Genomic DNA, 18,939 nt, shown 5'->3' with positions numbered 1-18,939 from the left:
TTGTTTTATTTGAATATTTGCCAAAATTATACGAAAAATGCCTGTTGCGGTTCGTCTTGTTGAAGTACTGACATTAGTTACGCTATTGGGTATATTGACGGCGTTTTCAATGTTTGTTGTTCTGGCACAAAGACTGGTTTTTATTTTATTGCTATTATTAACGGTAAGTTTTGTAAAATCTATTCGCATAATGGAGAAGTTATTGTTTTTTGTTTCATGTGTTACAGCCACTTACATACGGGATACAAATATTATTGAGAATATCCGAAAAGATTCTGGTGACTTCTTTAAGTGGATTGTTGAGTGTTACGAACAGTGTTGGCGATAATATGGAGTAGTTAGCACAGCAATGCTAGTAATGTCTTTGTTTGGCTATACCTTCGCAAGCTATATTAAGTTAATGGATTTTAAGAAGTAAGAAATGGTTACAACTTTGCTATTGAAAAGGAAATCTGTGATCAGAACTTTGGAAAAAATGCTTCTTTAACCCCTCCATACCGTTGGAAAATATCGTTGATGGAAACAAGAAGTTTTCCAAGATATAATGCTGGACTCAAACGGATTTTAAGCCTTCTTCTCACATGGAATTAATATGTAGGTATAATAAATAAATAAAAGTGCAGCACTTCGTTTAGAAAGTCAGCCATATTCTGTGCTGTGGGGGCACAGCTAAAAGAACATCTCCGAAAATATAGTAAGAGGAGACTTGTCCTAATTAATGAATAATGAAATGATAAAGTTTACCATAAAATCTGGGAAGGTATTTAATAGAGGAATATTATTTAACAGTCTTATGTGGAAAGTAGGAATTTTAGAGGATTTTGAAGAAAGGCTCTTTCTATAGGAAGAAAACTTTTTAAAGGTACTTTATGGGACAAATACTTTCTATTGTTTTCTATGTGAAGAAGATCCTTTTAAAGACTTTAATGGGAACAAGTAAAACAGTCAGCCCAATTATGAACGGCATCTCACCGTGAGTTTTCTCTTTCTCGCCTCCTCCCCTATTATAAACATCATATCGCCGTGAGTGCTGTTATGTTCTCACTCTTCCCTTATTATAAACAACAAGAGGGTAAGCAAAACTCACGTTCGTGAAAAAATTAGCTATTACAAATGTAAAAAAAGTGAGAAAAAGAGGCAAATTTGTGCTGAAATTTCTCACTACCGAAATCAAAGTGAGTTGAACAAAAAAATTTAAGTGTGGTCATTTATTTTAAAAAATACGAATATTTTGTATCTGTAATGATAATTAATTGTATTTTATGTTGAAAGCAACAAAAAATAATTAGAAATTTTTTATGTTTTCTACCATATTGTTTATAGTTGCATAAAACAAATGTTCTTGTTTTTGAAAGCCAATCCCTGAGGATGACCATCAAAGATGGTTGAAATATTGGAAATGGAATAGATTCTACCTTATTGTGATAAGAGTTTCTTTATATTTTTAATCACAATATGTTTTCGACAAAAACAAATATTAGGACATTTACCGCTAACATTTTTTTCAGAGTTCTTTACGAATTCGGTCTGAATCTCTGAATTCTTTCAGAATTTGGTACAAAATTGGGTCTAACTTCAGTTCCAAGAATGGGATGTAACTATCCACTGAAGTTAAATGACTAGGTTTGGCATCGCACCTTTAAAAGACGAAGAGTGCTATGCATGGTGCTATCAACATTTGCCCTATAAAAATTTAGACGACTGCAATATCCCGAGTATAGTTGAGCAAAAACTACTCTGGTTTGTGGTGGACTTTATTCACACTATATTTGTTTACATTAGAAACTGCGACTATGTGAAAGCTATACAAACCTACTTGAAATGCTTGTTGAGCAAGGGGTTCTCTCCTGTATCGTTGGGCTTTCCTCTCTAGAAAGTGAAGATCATTCTTGATGGACCTAGTGTGTCGGGCCAACCTACTAGATGGTGATTGGGATGGCTCTCACGGTAACGCCCAAGCAAGTACTGTAACTAAAGCGTTCCCCGTTTTCAGGTATGGACAGATCAAAAAGGTGCATACTGTATAAAGCGGTTCACAAATATACAAGGACCCAATCTGGAGCAACCCATGTCTGCGATTGTTGTTCCTAGAGAGAGTAATGTACACGATTTGGAACTTTTGGGGTCGCAGTCTTAGAAAAAATGGGTGCTGGTGCTAAAAAGATGACATGTCCAATCACTTGCCCTCAAGCTTGAATAGAATCAAATATTTTGATGGAATATAAGTCCAGACCGTTGCCCCAAAAAGATCCAAACCATTTTGAGATCTTAATCACGTCATCGTCGATAACCCAGTGGAATGGTATCTACACCAAGCAATTTCCTGGAATAGTATTTTAAGTACCGGTTGTTATATGCCATGAACAAAAAAAAATTGGAATTACAATTGAAATTTATTGAAATTGTATTTAAAATTCATTAAATTGGTTTAAGTGTTGAAGAAAGCATTAGGAATTATACTTAGCATTCATAGAATTGGTTCTTATACTGGAGAAAATATCGGATGTTTCACGAATTGTATTTACAATTCTTGGAATTGGCTAAATGCTGAACCTCATTTGAACCAATCATTGATCTCCTGTGATGTCCTAACATCGCTGGTACAGCTTCCACTCCATTTCCTTGGTATTCCTCAGAACTTGCCATTTCTGTTATCACCCAAAATGCAACATTAAACATTTACTTATTGTAGCCATTTAATGACGTTTTTAAACGACATTTGTTCACTTTTTTACGATTTTCCAATAAATTTCACGAATTCTTCAGTGTAAATAAACAATTTTCACATATCTGTCAAAACAAAAGAACAGCTGTTACAGATGTTGCCATGTTGTTTCAATGTTGTATTTTCTTTTACCAATATTCATGTTCTTTTACAGTGGATTTTTAATAACCGACATTTTTCTTGCTAGAAATGTTTATTAATTTGAAAATTTATTTACTTTTTATGCAAAAAATAAGAATTTAATAATCCCAAAGTTATTTGTGCAAAAAATGACGGTATGGTAACACAAATTATTATTTCAAGGGTTCACAAGTCGCGCCATTATTTTCCATTTTCCGACTTGTCAACCCTTGTTCACTTTTTGTGCTCCTCCCTGCCCAATCGTAATAGCTCGAGCAGGTGAAAGTGAACTGCAACTCACTTGTGAGTAGCTCCCTACGTGAAGATTCATAATCGCTATGAGTATCAGTCAGATGTGCTGACGAGATACCCTCATCCTCCAAAAAAAAGAGAAGAAAAAATAATTATGTCGTATATAAAATAATGGAAAAGCAAGTGAGCAAATGCTACAGTCGACTATTTGATACCATACTACCTATGTGCATAAGCTTTTCACTGGTAAACATTTTTAGGGATATGCTAAGATTCACCGAGATATACCAAATGACGGGCCAACAAAGGCAAATTGAAATGAAGGTAGTGGTATCGACAAATTTTGAATATGTTACGCTAAAGTTTTCTTTAAGTTGTTTGGGGAAATTACAACAAAAATACGTACAAAACACGTACAAAATTTTCAGAAAAGTAAATTGTATTTGGAACTGCAAGAATCTACTAATTTTCACTATTTTTTCCGATAACATAAAGGAAAAATGTTATCGTAGTAAGAAATAGTAGCTTTTTGTATGAATCTAATATATAAAAGGCAATGTGTGTATGTTAGTATGTTTGTTTGTTTGTATGTTTGTATGTTTGTATGTTCCGAATAGACTCAAAAACGGCTGAATAGATTTTCTTGAAAATTTCAGATAATGTACTGGGAACACCGGTGGTGAAAATAGGCTATATATTTTTTTGAATGGTCGTCGCGGAAATGAAATATCGCGGTCATCCCAAATTATTCAAAAATGTATTATTTCAGATAATATACCTAATTTTAGTAAGCGTGACTACAAAACCGCTATAACACTGACTTCAGTATGTGGGATAACGCGGTCAACGCCATATTTTGGAATACAGTAAAATCCCGATGACTTGAGATGTCACTATATAGAAATTCCGAAAAATCGATTGGGAAATCTTATGAAATTTTGTATGTGGAGTTTTTAGATCTGAGAATAGGTCGTAATAAATTTTTTTATCCCGCTTAGTGTAGTGACCGGTGGTCCTCCCCACAATTTTTTAAAAAAAAAACCCCGAAGTTCAAGATACGTTTTAATATATTGTTTACAAATTGTTTGCAATGCTATGGTAATTACAGTCTTGACCCTGAATGGTCGTCGCGGAAGTGAAATATCGCGGTCATCCCAAATTTTTCTAAAATGTATTATTTCAATTAATTAGAACTGTCGTAAGCTGTTTTTATACGGCTAAGAGTAGTGACCGGTGGTGCTCCCCCACAATGTTTTTAAGAAAATCTGAAATCTTTGATATTTTTGAACGTATTGTTTACAGATTGTTTTCCCTGAATGACCGCGGTCATCACAAAGTTTTCAAAAATGTATTATTTCAATTAATATACATAATTTTAGTAAGCGTGACACAAAAATGATATAAACACTAGGTTAACAAGTGGGATAGCGCGGTCGTGAGCTATTTTAATACGGCTAAGTGTAGTGACCGGAGGTTCTCCTTCAATTTTTTTTTTTAAATCGGAAGTCCATGATATTTTTGAACGTTTTGTTTACAGATTGTTTGCAATACTACTGTAATTACTGTCTTGATCCTGAATGGTCTTCGCGGAAGTGAAATATCGTGAAAAGTGAAATATCGCGGCCATCACAAAATTTGCAAACATTTATTATTTCAGCGTGCCTAAAAAACGCTATAAACGCTGAACACTAAACAATAAGTGGGATAGCGCGAACAACTCCACATTTTGGAATACAGTAAAATCCCGATAACTTGAGATGTCACTAGATCGAAATTCCAGAAAGATCTACTGAAAATTCTCTGCAAGACTGTTTACGACCCCCAACAGTGGCTATATCTCTGAACTATCGAAAATCGGGAGGTACTGTTTTATGGGAGCTATATCAAAACGTGAACCTATAACTGTTACATACCGAGCGCAAATAAAAAGGCGTGTCTTTCGGTCGATCCGAATATTTATGCTCTCCTCTTTAAAATATATTAAAACCAGATTTCAGCCATTTCGGTGTAATAATGATGTTAAATCCTCAAAAATAGCGAAAATCAGCCGGTACCGTTCTATGGGAGCTATATCAAAACGTGGACCTATACTGACAATTCTCTGCAGTAATAATTACGACCCCAACCGAGACCAACAATCCAATATATAGCAATGTTAATTGACGTGCACCGACCATTATATGTGGGTCACAAAGTGCTTTAAACTGTCGATTTATGGTGAAGGGTATAATAAAAGAGATTTTATATCTTAAATTTGGGGGATACCATTATATGGAGTTTATGTCAAAACATTGATTTATATTATGAAGTTTCTAGAGGGATGCTTAATTATGGCTGTATCAATACTGGATAGATAACTAAATTTTACACGGAGAACCCAAACAACGGGCCAGCAACGCGGACCGGGTCAGCTAGTTATTTATTAATGACTGCAATATTTCTTTACATTGGCATTTTGGCTCAATGAATAAAAAAAATTTATTAAGTTAGTATTAACTTATGAATTACTTTATTATAACGAGCCAACTGTAGTGGGATTCTGTAACTCATTTTTGCTGTTATCGATAATTGTCGGTAAAATTAAAATTCTTATAATTTCGATAATTAACGAAAGTTTTCGGTAAAGGGTTGTTTACACCATCTATCAATGTCGTATGAGATGTCAAATTTTCTACCTGCGAATGTTGTACACATAGTGTGACCACTATGAAAATTTTCATCTATCAAAATGATTTGGCAACTCATATGTACATTTTTCATTTAGGGAGCGCTCTATTTGATACGGCATTCTCGTATGTAAACATAAATTTATCAGCTGTTTTCTGGCATTCTCAAAAAAAAAAAAGAAAAACAAAATTTTTTAAAAAAGAAAATGGAAAGTTATGTATATTTAAATATTTAGAAAAGTAAACAAAGAGTGTTTATAATGTAATTTTCAGATCGATTGGTCGAAAGAAGCAGTCGTGGAAATGATTGCTTTGTGGCAAAAACATAAATGCCTCTATAACCCCAAAAACCTATTCTACCACAACAAACATGATAGATATTCATTTTCCTTTGACCAAAAGTAAAATTTGCACAAATTTGCAGGTCAACAATAAATGTAAACAATGACAAAAACAGCTGTTTTTATATTTATAGGTTATGTCATACGAAAATAACACTTGTAGGTATGAACGCACAAATTGAAAGCTGTATGGATGACGTCAATTTTGACAAACATAGAGAATGTCGAATGGGTGAAAGAAATGACAGCTCATATGACATTGATAGATGGTGTAAACAGCCCTTAAGTTAACGATGAATAAAAAGTAGTCGCTAGCCTCTACCGACACAAACAGTGATGCCAACTTTTCTTTATGTTTTTAGCCATAATTTTGCGATTTAATTTTACCGATTTTTGTCGGTAACAGCAAAAATGAGTTACAGAATCCCACTACTGCTCTCTTTATACATATGTAAAAATGTAATTGATCTTAAACTAAAAGTATAGCTAGCCATCACCAAATTGTATTGTAATTATATGGTCTGTTCCAAGAATCTACTAATTTTTACTATTTTCTTCGATAACATAAAGGAAAAATTGTTATCGTAGTTAAAATTAGTAGATTCTTGCAGGTTCTGGAACAGTGCATTTTTGTGGCAATTCGGGCGTTGACATCTAATATGCCATTTAGATATGACACCATTAGCCGGATTTAGCGCATTATCAGGTTTTATTTGCTAAATCCAGCCAAAATCTACCAGATTTCCCATACAATAATAAATCCTCCTATTGAGTGGATTTGTTTTAAATCTGGCATAAATCTTCGTATACAACTCTGTTTTTTGCAACATGTTGCTAGAAAATACAAAAAGTTGCAAGCTGGCACAAGAAACAAGGTAGATGCATCGGTGAATTGCTACACTAAAAATAATTTAAAATGTAAAAATTTGTAAACAAGGCGGAAAAATTAAATTTGTTTTGATGTACAAAGTTGATTTTAATCAACCAAGACTAATATTTATGATGTCTAAACGATAAAATAATTCGTTTATTTATTTTAGATGGGCAAACTGCGATAAAATAATTCTTTATTTGCTCTTTAGTTAGCATTAGTAGCATAATGTGCTAACATTTTCAGTATTAAACAATACATTTGTAATTTGACGTATGTTTTTTCAGACGAATTCAATTTACAAAAAATTCTTTTGACGTTTCACATTCGTTCAGATGGGCTGATGCATCTACCTTGGTAATTGTGCTATGAACAAAAATCAGCTGACTGCCATTTAAATCCTCCAAAATGCATATCTAAATGCAATGAGATTTGTACTGGATTTATTAAATCCAGTCGAGGATTTATGGCTAGTCTAAATGAGCTATAAGTCAGCACCATATTGCCCTACTAAATACAGTGACACAGAAAAGTATACATACACCCTACAAAAATGCTTGGATTGTATCGGACCATATTACAAGGCAATTCAATGCCTTTTATATGCAATTTGCGCAAGGAATTCCGCGGAATATATTAACTTCCTGAAGCATTTTAAGGAAAAGCGTGTATTAATCGACGTCCAGGAAGGAATATTTTGCTCAATAACAACTCCAAAGCTTTCTAGGGTCTCAAGATTTGCAATCTGAAACTAATTTTGTGCTTTTTATAAAGTACAATACCTAAAAACGCAAAGAATTAAGCAAGGGTCAGGTTTAATGAGCTATACAAGAAGTCCGATCTTAAATAACGGCATTAAACACCCAAAAATTATTTGCTTTCTGTAAAATATATCTCAGACACCCAGAGACATTCGCCAAAGCTAAAAATGTATAAATTTTGCTACATACTAATTCCATAAATTTTACGATAACACTGTGCAACACTGAAAATGCAAACAACTTCTAATGGGCATTTTCTGAAAGTACATATTGAGACTACAAAAACCTTAATTGGGTTTTGTGTTCTTAGATCGGGTTTAGATTTTATGGCCTCATCTAAACCGACCTAAAATGTGACTTTTTTCCAGTGATCAGAACCTTATCTCCGAAACTAATAAGAATTTTGTTTTGCAGTCTTCAGCAATATTGTAGCCCTAAAGTAGTAGAACTTATGTGTCAAACAGATGAACTAGTAAAAGCTGCATCTAGCGCATCAAACTCGTTAAAATATAGAAAAGTTTACATAATTTCTGAAATACTGGTCAGTAACAACTAAACTGTTGGGAGTTGAAACGAGTAACCATTCTAAAAATTTTCCAAATAATGTGACCACCAATTCTTCAGAACATTCTGAAACTCTAAAATGGTTATTTCACGTTGTTTAAGGGTTATTTCATAACATACCTTTTACAAAACTTATTTCAAACAATGTTCACACAGGCTGTTTATTCTCATGTTGGGGATTTCAATGAATTATAGAAATATTTACCAAATTGTTGTTGAAAAATTTGCTATGAACAAGGCGATAGAGGCATTTTACAACAATATAATGTTCTGATGAGTTGTGTATATAGAATATTTTCCTAAAAGGTAAAATTAAGAAGAATCTAACATTTTGGGAGATACGCTGCGAAGTATACACAAATTATAGAATTTTTAGATATATTAAAAAAATTTAGGCAATAAATACAGTTTTTCGAGTTCACTATTCCTCCAAATAATAAGTTCCAAATTATATATGAACCTTTCTCCGATCATATGCCTTTAAGCCTTGAAATGAAGATCCCTTCTACTTCTAGGAATGTTGTTTCCCATAAAGTGCTACAAAAACTATACTGGAAAGATAATTTCCGTCTTAAGTATCAAGAAAACCTCACCTCACTGTTTAGTAACCTGACTGTTCCGAGCCGATCGTCAGTCGATGACTTGGTTTCCGCATTTACAAACATGATAAAACTTGCTCATGAAAAAGCTCCAAAGAAAAAGTTTTTTGAACCGAAACATAAATGGTTTGACTGGAGATGTTACCGTCTTAGAGTGGTTATGCGTAAGCATTTAAAAGAATACAAAACGTGTCATTCTCCCACGAATAGAAAAAAATACTATTCTTCCAGAGTAAATTTTCGTAAATTATGTGCCCAAAAGAAATTAGAACACTACAACACCAATTTAAAAAAACTAGATGATGTAAAATGTAGTAAAGACTGGTGGAATTTGTCAAATTCATTAAAGGATCATTGTTATTCCAACAAAGGCGCGCTCGTCGCTGACGATTTTATGCTTCATTTTGGGCCATTGCTGTTAGAAAGTAACAATTCTCAAAAAATTAGTTGGTGTATTCCTTATTGGTTTGACCCCTTTCTAGATTCACCCTTTGAAATATGGGAACTAAACACTGTTTTAAAAAACCTGAAATTAAATAAATCCCCTGGAGATGATGGCATCCCGTATGAATTTTACAAATATGGCTCTACTTCTTTACACAATTATATGTTGACACTCTATAACCGAATATTCCTTCATGAACAAATTCCAGTTTCTTTCAAAAGGTCAATCCTTATACCCCTGTTCAAAAAAGGTGACCAGAATGTTGTCTCTAACTACAGAGGCTTATCACTTATAAATACCGTTTGTAAAATTTTCTGCAACATTATATTAAATCGTCTTACACATTGGGTGTGTAGAAACAATATCTTGAATGAATTTCAGGCCGGATTCAGAAAAGATTACTCTACGGTGGATAATATTTTCAATTTAACAAATATAGTTACCCTGAACCATCAAAAAAATAATCGCACATACGCCTTTTTTGTGGACTTCTCTTCGGCTTTCGACTTTATTCCTAGAAACAGTCTGTTCTACAAATTATCCACCATAGGCCTCTCTTCAAAAATTGTAAGAGTTTTACAATCTATGTATGAAAGCTGCGAAAGTAGGATCTGGGATGGAAATACATTCTCGAGCTACTTTCCCGTAGAATCTGGTGTAAAGCAGGGATGTATTCTAAGCCCAATGCTGTTCTCATTGTACTTAAATGATCTACATGATGTTCTCCCTGGTGGTGTAAATGTTGCAAACACCAATATAAAACTTCTCTTATATGCTGACGACATCGTCATACTATCAAACACTCCTCAAGGTCTACAGGAAATGATTGATGTGTTACGAGATTACTGCATCATGTGGAGCCTAAAGGTCAATCTCTCAAAATCGAAAGTTTTAGTATTTCGGAAAGGTCCAAGAATATCCAGAGAACTGAGTTGGCATTTTGGAGATCAGGTTATTGACATTGTGAACTCATACAAATACCTTGGAGTCGACATAACTTACAATTTGTCCTTCAACAAACATGTTAAGAACAAACTTTCAGCTTCTAAATTGGCTATAAACGCCACATGGTCCAAATATCTGTCCAATAACAATATATCGCGCAAAAACAAGTTAAAAATTTTCGATGCCTGTTCAAAATCAATTATGTTATACGCCGCACAAGTTTGGGGGTATAAAAGATACGATGATGTGGAGAAATTATTTAGATTTTTCATAAAAAGAGTACTATTTTTACCAGAAAACACTCCTAATTACATGCTATACATTGAGACCGGTTGGAATACTCTATTCGTTACGTCATTAAAACTTCACTTCGCTTACGTTAACAAAATTTTACGCCTAAGCCAACAAAGGCTCCCACGAATACTAGCTGAAGAAATTTTACGCCTGGATTTAAGTTGGGCTAAGGACTGGTCAAATCTTTGCTCATCACTGCGTTATTCTCCTCCAATGAACAATACTCCTAAATGTATGTATTCGAAAGAAATATTAGAAATACTGATCAACAAGGAATATCAAAGTTTTTGCACTGCAGCCTTAAATTCTCAGAACCATGATCAATATTCCCAATTGAGTTATGATAAAATCTCAAATCAAACAGCACAACTCTCCGCGAGAGCTTCGTGTTTAGTCATAAAAGCTAGAGGTGGCCTTCTAAACCTAAACGCCAGTTGCTTTAAAAACCGTACTGATATTATTTGTTCTATGTGCAACATGAACGTACCAGAGAATACGTTCCACTTTATTGGCATTTGTCCATTATACAAACAATACAGAGTGGCATATTTTGGATATGAGCTTCTTACTATAAATGATGTCTGTAGGATTTTAAATGGTTTTCATTTTGAATCTTTGTACAAATACTTAGAAACTTGTATAAGTTATAGAAGTTTAATTTTAAATGAATTTTCGCTTTGAATATTAGTAATACAAAGATATTTATACTTTAAACATACATATAAAACACTAATGTAAACATGTGATTTATAACGGCTTACAGCTTTAAGCTAGCCTTTTATACTATAGATTGGAACTTGTATTACATTTTATAAACCGTAGAACATAAGAATTACCACAATGTTATATAAACAATCTATTAATAAATAATAATAATAATAATAATAATATTCCTCCAAATATTTTCTACTTGCTATTTTCTACAAGTTTGCTGTAGATGTCAAAACAAGATTCGCATTGGTTTCAGAGATACAGCCCCGATTTGTTTTAAAAATTCGATATTTAACCATGTTTAGATGAGGCCATAAAAACCGAACCCGATCTAAGAAAACAAAACCCAAATATGGTTTTCGCCTATTGGTCCTCCACTTTCATAAAATTCTGGACAGAAGTTGTTTGCACGCGATTGGCTCAAAAATGTTGCACAGTGTAATACTCGTATTTCCTTGGGGTGTATATATACTTGTCTGTGTTGTGAAAATTGAATTTCTTTAATTGTAATGTTAATATACGTATTAGATTAAAATAAATTTGTGTAATTATGGTTATTTTGTCACCTTGGAGTCATACAGTGCAGTTGTTGCTGTAAAAAAAAAACCCAACGACTTAGCCTAAACTGCATTTTTGTAGGGTGTATGTATACTTTTCTGTGTCACTGTATTCTTATTGTAGCAAGTAAGGCGTTGACATCTATGTCAGCACTTTATTTAATATAAATTTATGTTATTAACTATTACGACATACATACATATTCATTACATAACATATTCATTATTTCCTTTTAAGTTATGTTCTTGAACAGAGCAATAGCTATGGATTTTTTGAAATGATATATCGAAAATATCTAATGTTGGGAATATCGATGGTTTGCCAGCTCTACTCTACACCACTACCTTTTCTATTTTGAGATCGAGGAGCGCTTTTCAAACTTTTTATTTGTGTCTGAACAGCTGTTGAACACATGCGAGAAAGAGTCTCTTAAACTGTAAGCTAGTAAATAAAAACAAAAGAACCAAGAGGCTCATCGACCCCGTCCAATTCCAGCCAGTTCGACCCATAATTAATTATAAAATCATTCATCATGACTGCTGATTTAAATATAGAAATTGAATTTAGGTAAATACAACTTTATTCTTTCTGGGAACCACTAATTTTGCGTACATATTTTCTTTTCACAGTGCTGGAGCAGAACTGCTTTTTGACAATATCAAAAAACGCGAAGTCACACTTCCACCGGCAACAGAAAAATGTAAGGTGCTTTTTCTTACAAAAATAATTGGGAATAAAATGCAACATCCTTGTTTCAGGGACTATACGTAATTTGCTGAAATGGATGAAAGACAATATATTACGTGAAAGGCCTGAATTGTTTATTCAAGGAGATACGGTGTAAGTATATGTATATCGAATGTGTCTCCAATCGTTTCATAAGGTATGGAGGACTTGGTATCTTGATAACAACGATGTCGGGGAGTTCATATTTTTCGAGATAAAAATCCCAAAAAAAGAGAAATCATACATAAATACCTACATTTGTCTGTTCCAGAACTGCAAGAATCGACATAAGATGAACTTAGTGGCCTGACTCGGAAAATTGGGCATAAGATGGATGTATTGGCTGGACTCAGACAATTTTGAGATTTTGTCCACAGGTAGATCTTGGAATGCTGATTATATATGTCATGTTCGGGAAGTCCGTATTTTCCGAGATGTAGGCTTCAAAAGTTCCAAAAACCCATATGATTTTTTACAAAAAAAAAAAAAAAAAAAAAAAATTGAAAAAATTATGATCGCGTTAGACCTGTTTAGCATCTGTCATAGTAGAAAGTCTTAAATCATGGCCGAAGGCCGGCAAATTTCGACAAAAATTTAATTTTTTTAAAACTTTCTGTGGAAAAAGTTTCAAATCCAGCCACTACATTCAACTTGTACACAGGTAGGTCTTGGAATGCTGATTGGGCCAATATACATATGAGATGGGGGAAGTCCGAATTTCCCGAGATATAGGCTTCGACAATTCGGAAAAACCCCATGACAAACAATTAATTTTAGAAAACTTTCTGTAAAAAAGTTTCAAAATCCTGCCGCTAAATTCAACTTGATCCCAAGAATCTACACAAAGGAAAAATTATTAGTTGTCGTAGCAAAAATGTGTAGATTTTTGCAGGTTATGGAACGGGCATAATTATATTAAAAAATAGTATGTGAGTGAGGAGTGTTTTAAATTTGGTCGTAACGGAAACGTATTTAAACGCTTCAAAAAACAAAATCAAAATATTTCAATATTGGTAATTGATATGAAGATAACTATGCACATGTTGTATTTTATTTGCAGACGACCAGGCATTTTGGTACTCATCAACGATACCGATTGGGAATTATTGGTAATTATCTGAGTATTACTTTATATATTTTGGCTTTTCTCTACTTATTTCAATATTTTTAGGGTGAATTGGACTATGAACTGCAACAAAAAGACAACGTTTTGTTTATTTCTACATTACATGGTGGATAATTGAATAAATGATAAATTCTGTATTTGTAAAAAATATACCTATTTTATAATAAAGCTATTTTTTATATGAAACTATTTAAATTAATCACCTTGATCCATACTCACGACGAATTTATCTTAATTATTGCATACCCACATTATTATAAGCTTCCTTTTGTTAATATTTGGATTTTTCAAAACATATTTATAGCTTTGGGGTTATCTTAAAGTTTCAAGTGTCCATGAAAAAAAGGAGGTCCTCCTCAGCGTCAAATTTTCATGTAAAACTTATATTCTTAAGCATTGATATGTTAAAGGTGTGTCTTCAGAAACCAATCAAAGACGTATAGCAATAAAGACTCGAACAAATGCATTTTCCAAAAACATATGATAATAGTTCCACATTTTGGTTTCAGATGGCTACACAACTCACTGGAAATGATAACAGCAATGTCAATCGTTTTTGATTCCAATTTCTCGCGGCAGAAAACATTAACGTCGTGTTTTGTGGCTGAAATTTATTTCTTTTCTTTTTTTATTGTTCATTCAATGAAAAAATCAAAAGCGAATGCCGTAAAATTTGAGTTTTAATGTTTTTCTTGTCAATATTCCAATGAGTAACAGTTTTCGTTTAACAGAATGTTGCTATGATGTCGTAGCAACAGAGGTTAACTCCCTCTACAGTTAATTTTTCACAATTGACTTTTCCTATCTTATAATATTGACATCTTTGAACCAATTTTAGAGAGGTTTCCCATGGCTGGATTACTGAAAAAACTCACCGGGATTTTTTATGTTGACTGACAAGGGAATGGTTCACAGTGAAAATTTCCTTCTAAAAGTTCCCAAACTGGGTGTAAAACTGATAAAACGCAAGCCTATCCCATCCTCCTGAAAAATTAAGATATGATTTCCTAATTCAAATTTTAGATTTCGCTGCGTTAACAAATTTTTACATTAGCTTCGTTCCAGAACTAAAAAGTTTTTACACATTTTGAACATTTTTCCCCGAAATGTGTTCCCGTACACCAAAAAAGTTGCAAAATGTTCACTTCTCTTTGAACAAAAATGGCGCTGAATGGCTCTCTCTTTAGAAACTTTTTACACGACAAATTTGAGCGAGCAAAAAAGTGTAACATGTTTGTCGACTTCCGATTGGCTGACACGCCGACTTTGACATTTGTTCCAGTTTTTTTTGACGTTTCTGCCATTTTTCCGTTCCCGTACATTTTGGAAAAATGTGTGCGTTGAACTCATTTTTGACGGTTCTCTCTTTTGCACAATTTACCATTAAACAAGTAAAAAAGTATCTGCCGGCTTTGCCGACAGAGATATACCCTCAGCCTGTGCAAATTGAAACACTTTTTTCACAAAAAACTTATGTATTTAGGGGGTTTCAAAATTTTGGTCGTATGAACCGACAAAAGTTCAAAAATTTTGCGGAAAAGGTACTTAAAGGAATGGACCGACATAGACCATGGGGGTGCCATAGGGGGTCTTTACACCCTTCGGGCTGTTTCTCAAGAAGTATGGACTTGCTTAAACTAAATTTAAATTAAAATTGGAACTTAGACTAAATTTGGAAACAATATTACGAAGGCCAAATTTTGGCCGGAATCGGCATATCCGTTCGAGAATTATCTTGCCCTTCCACCCATAAACATGGTGTCATAGGGTTTGTTTATCAACTTTTAGGCAATTTTTTCAGGAAGTATGGACTTACCCCTGAGGAAACTTGTACCTTCGTATAGGGGACAATGAATACAAGATGTTACAACAAAAACCAAGTCGATTCGAGAGCAGGTCCTAAACTGAACTTTTCCGAAATTTTGTGTGGGAGGTACTCGAAGGAGTTTACCGATTGAATCCATATTAGAACCTCATCTGGTAGAAATTTCATAATGTGCAAAGTATGGACCAAATCGGTTACTCCCTTCAAGAGTTATCGTACGCACAAATTTTCCGAACATTTTCGAACTTTTGTGGGGGAGGTACCGGAAGGAGTGGACCGATATAATCCATCTTCGAACTTCAACTAAGTTTGGACAAAATATTACGAAAGCCAAATTTTGGACCGAATCGGCAGATCCGTTCGAGAGTTATCTTGTGCTCCAACCAATACACACGGTGTCATAGGGTTTTTTGTAACTTTCAGGCTATTTTCTCAGGAAGTATGGACTTGCCCCTAATGAAACTTACAGCGTCGTATAGAGGACAGCGAATACAACTTGCGTAAATAAAAATCAAAGCGATTCGAGAGCAGGTCCTAAACTGAACTTTTCCGAAATTTTGTGTGGGAGGTACCCGAAGGAGTGGTCCGATTGAGTCCATATTGGAACCTCATCTAAGTTTGGTAGAAGTTACACGATGTGCAAAGTATGGACCAAATCGGTTATTCCCTACAAGAGTTATCGTGCGCACAAGTTTAGCGACAATTTTTTAACATTTGTGGGGGAGGTACCTGAAGGAGTGGACCTATATGGCCCATCTTCGAACTTAAATCTTGGGGTCTAAAACCATACTTGGGGTCTAAAACCATTATTTCGATGAGGCACATTTTTGGTCGTATCAAAGTGTAAATACCTACCCTCTTTAGCCTAAAGGCTGAGGGTATAAAAAGTACTGGAACGGAGCTATTGAAACCATGGTAGAACAAGAAAAACAGCAATACCCAGCTGCATGGTAGAACAAGAAAAGGTAGCAGCAATACCCAGCTGACTGAACTGGGTTGTAGTGTTAGTGTCAAATTCCATTCGACATTTTATGTATTTATTTCTATGTTCCATGTATATTAGGGATATATATTTTTGAAGAACAAATTTATTCATCAGTGTTTAGGTGAGGGAGGGGAAATCCATAGGTTTCTTCGATAACTCAGGATTACCGTATGATGAGCAGTGGAGGGAGAAAAGAACAAGAAAATAAAACACAAGCAGTATCAGTTTTAATATTAAATAATATGCTGGTTTATTGGTGATGTTTATTTCTTTTCTCATACAACAACAAAGATTACCTTGTAATCTGGGGTGGCGACAGAGGCCGGTTAGTAGCAACAAAGGATTACCAATTGTAATCTGTGGTGGCGACGGAGGCCTGTTAGTATAACGCGTAGACGTTATGTTAAAGCGCGAGAAGTGAACTACTCAAAGGTTGATCGACAAGTGAACGCAGAGGTTCTTGCAATCGCAGAGGATTGCAGCGATCGCAGAGGATCTGAGTCGATTTATACTACTACATTTACATATTCCAATGAGAGAAAACTCAACATCCACCGCTCGTTAGCATCAACACTCTACGGTCTCCGCAGAGGGAACTTGCTGAGGTGATGCACGATGATGTCAATCAGCATCCGTGATCGACTGAGCTCGGGAAGTTGAGTTGGAATGTATCAAACCTAAACAATCAGAAAAAAACTATTTCCCATAAAGACGGCTTCATATCATTGACATGTAACCTCCTCCAGGTCCGAACGACATGCCGCACACTAAAACACCGCATATAGAGGCGGTACAATATTTGTTAATATGTGTGGTATTTTCTTAAACTTGAAAAGAATAAAGCCCTAATAAACATGTGCTTTTTTGTTTTCAAAAGCAAATGATTGAAACATCTTCTCTTTTTTCAATGAATTACCAGCGACCCGAAACATTTTTGCAAGTATTCAACTTTCTGCGAGAAATTATGCATTTAGTGGAATGATATGGAAACATTCAAATTGAAAATCTAACGAGTTTTCATTCATGTTTTCCAAAATATTCAATCAAATGTGAAAAATTATTAGTTTTTTAAATTCCAATAATTTATAGACATTTCCTTGTTTTGTTTACATTTACGTTGACACTAAGGTTTACAAACAAAAACAAATTCCTTTGTGGTTGTTGTTCGAGTTGTATTTGTTGTAGTATTAACTTTACCTTGTATTTGTTCTACCATGACCCAGCTGACTGAATTGGGCTGTAATGTTAGTGTCAAATTCCATACGACATTTTTTATATTTATTTCTATGCTCGATGTATATTAGGGATATACATTTTTTGAAGAAAAAATATATTCATCAGAAAAAAACTATTTCCTATAAAGACTTCTTCATATAAATGACCTCCAAGTCCGAACGACGACGAAATCTAACGAATTTTCATTCATGTTTTCCAAAATATTTAATCAAATGTGAAAAAATATTAGTTTTTAAATTCCAATAATTTATAGAAATTTCCGTATTTTGTTTAGATTTATCATTGACACTAACGTTACAAACAAAAATAAATTCCTATGTGGTTGTTGTGGAGTTGTATTTGTTGTAGTACTTACTTTATCTTCTTTGTTCTACCATGCATTGAAACATTAAGAGCTCATTTACACGAGGAAACAGTGTTTCCTTGTTTCCTCTAAAACGTGTGTTCCGTTTTGATTCTCATTCGCAAAATTGGTCAGTGTTGGGAACAAATGTAGAAATGATTGTACAAAAACGTACAAAAGGCACTTTTGGATGGATATGTGCAAGAAATAAATAATAATTTCATAATAATTTATTTATTTTGTGTTGTAAAAAAACGTTTCTTGTAATTGTTATAGTAAGGTATTTCCCTACTTCATGAATTGATACCCATTTTTTAACAATTTACGACAGGTAATACAGGTATTTTATACCCTCATGTGTCAATATTTTTTACGGAATTTTTCATGAATGGTTATTTATATTATTAACCCTTTCTTTTTACCTGTTTTTGAATATTCATGTACAATAGGTAGATAATCATTTTTGATAACTTTATGTAAAAACGTACGTCTGCTGTTCAAAAGGTACGCTTGTCAAACAGCGCAACCCTGAAAATGCAATTACGAATGAGAATCAAAACGGAACACACGTTTTAGAGGAAACTTTGTTTCCTCGTGTAAATTACCTCTAACTAGCTTCATGGGTGACATATATTGGACATGATTTGGGCATACAAAACTCAGGGAATATCAGCTTCGTTCCCGTACTTTTTAATTGTAAAACTCGTAAAAGAGAGAACTGCAAAAAATTTGTTCTCACACACAAGTTTTTTGAAATAGTTCGGGAACGGAAAAATGGAAAATACGTCAAAAAAACTGGAACAAATGTCAAAGTCGGCGTATCAGCCAATCAGACGCCGGCAACCA

General features: G+C 34.0%; 2 protein-coding genes across 2 annotated transcripts; both read left to right on the top strand.

Annotated features, from left to right (window-relative positions):
- The first annotated feature begins 1 nt into the window (after nucleotide 1).
- LOC141402684 (uncharacterized) lies at nucleotides 2-396 on the top strand. The gene is made up of 2 exons (XM_073984441.1): nucleotides 2-163; nucleotides 228-396. Exons 1-2 carry the CDS (start codon nucleotides 38-40, stop codon nucleotides 336-338), a joined length of 237 nt encoding a protein of 78 aa, XP_073840542.1. The 5' UTR covers nucleotides 2-37; the 3' UTR covers nucleotides 339-396.
- Nucleotides 397-12,153: 11,757 nt separating this feature from the next.
- Urm1 (Ubiquitin-related modifier 1) lies at nucleotides 12,154-13,890 on the top strand. Its single transcript, XM_073984440.1, has 5 exons — nucleotides 12,154-12,419; nucleotides 12,482-12,552; nucleotides 12,611-12,692; nucleotides 13,639-13,687; nucleotides 13,750-13,890. The coding sequence occupies exons 1-5, from the start codon at nucleotides 12,385-12,387 to the stop codon at nucleotides 13,816-13,818; spliced, it is 306 nt and encodes a 101-aa protein (XP_073840541.1). The 5' UTR covers nucleotides 12,154-12,384; the 3' UTR covers nucleotides 13,819-13,890.
- Nucleotides 13,891-18,939: the final 5,049 nt, after the last annotated feature.

Source organism: Musca autumnalis, unplaced genomic scaffold (assembly GCF_047663935.1).
Source record: "Musca autumnalis isolate F117 unplaced genomic scaffold, ASM4766393v1 scaffold_4, whole genome shotgun sequence".
Classification (NCBI taxonomy): Eukaryota; Metazoa; Arthropoda; class Insecta; order Diptera; family Muscidae; genus Musca; species Musca autumnalis.
This window is presented reverse-complemented; position numbering and strand designations above follow the sequence as displayed.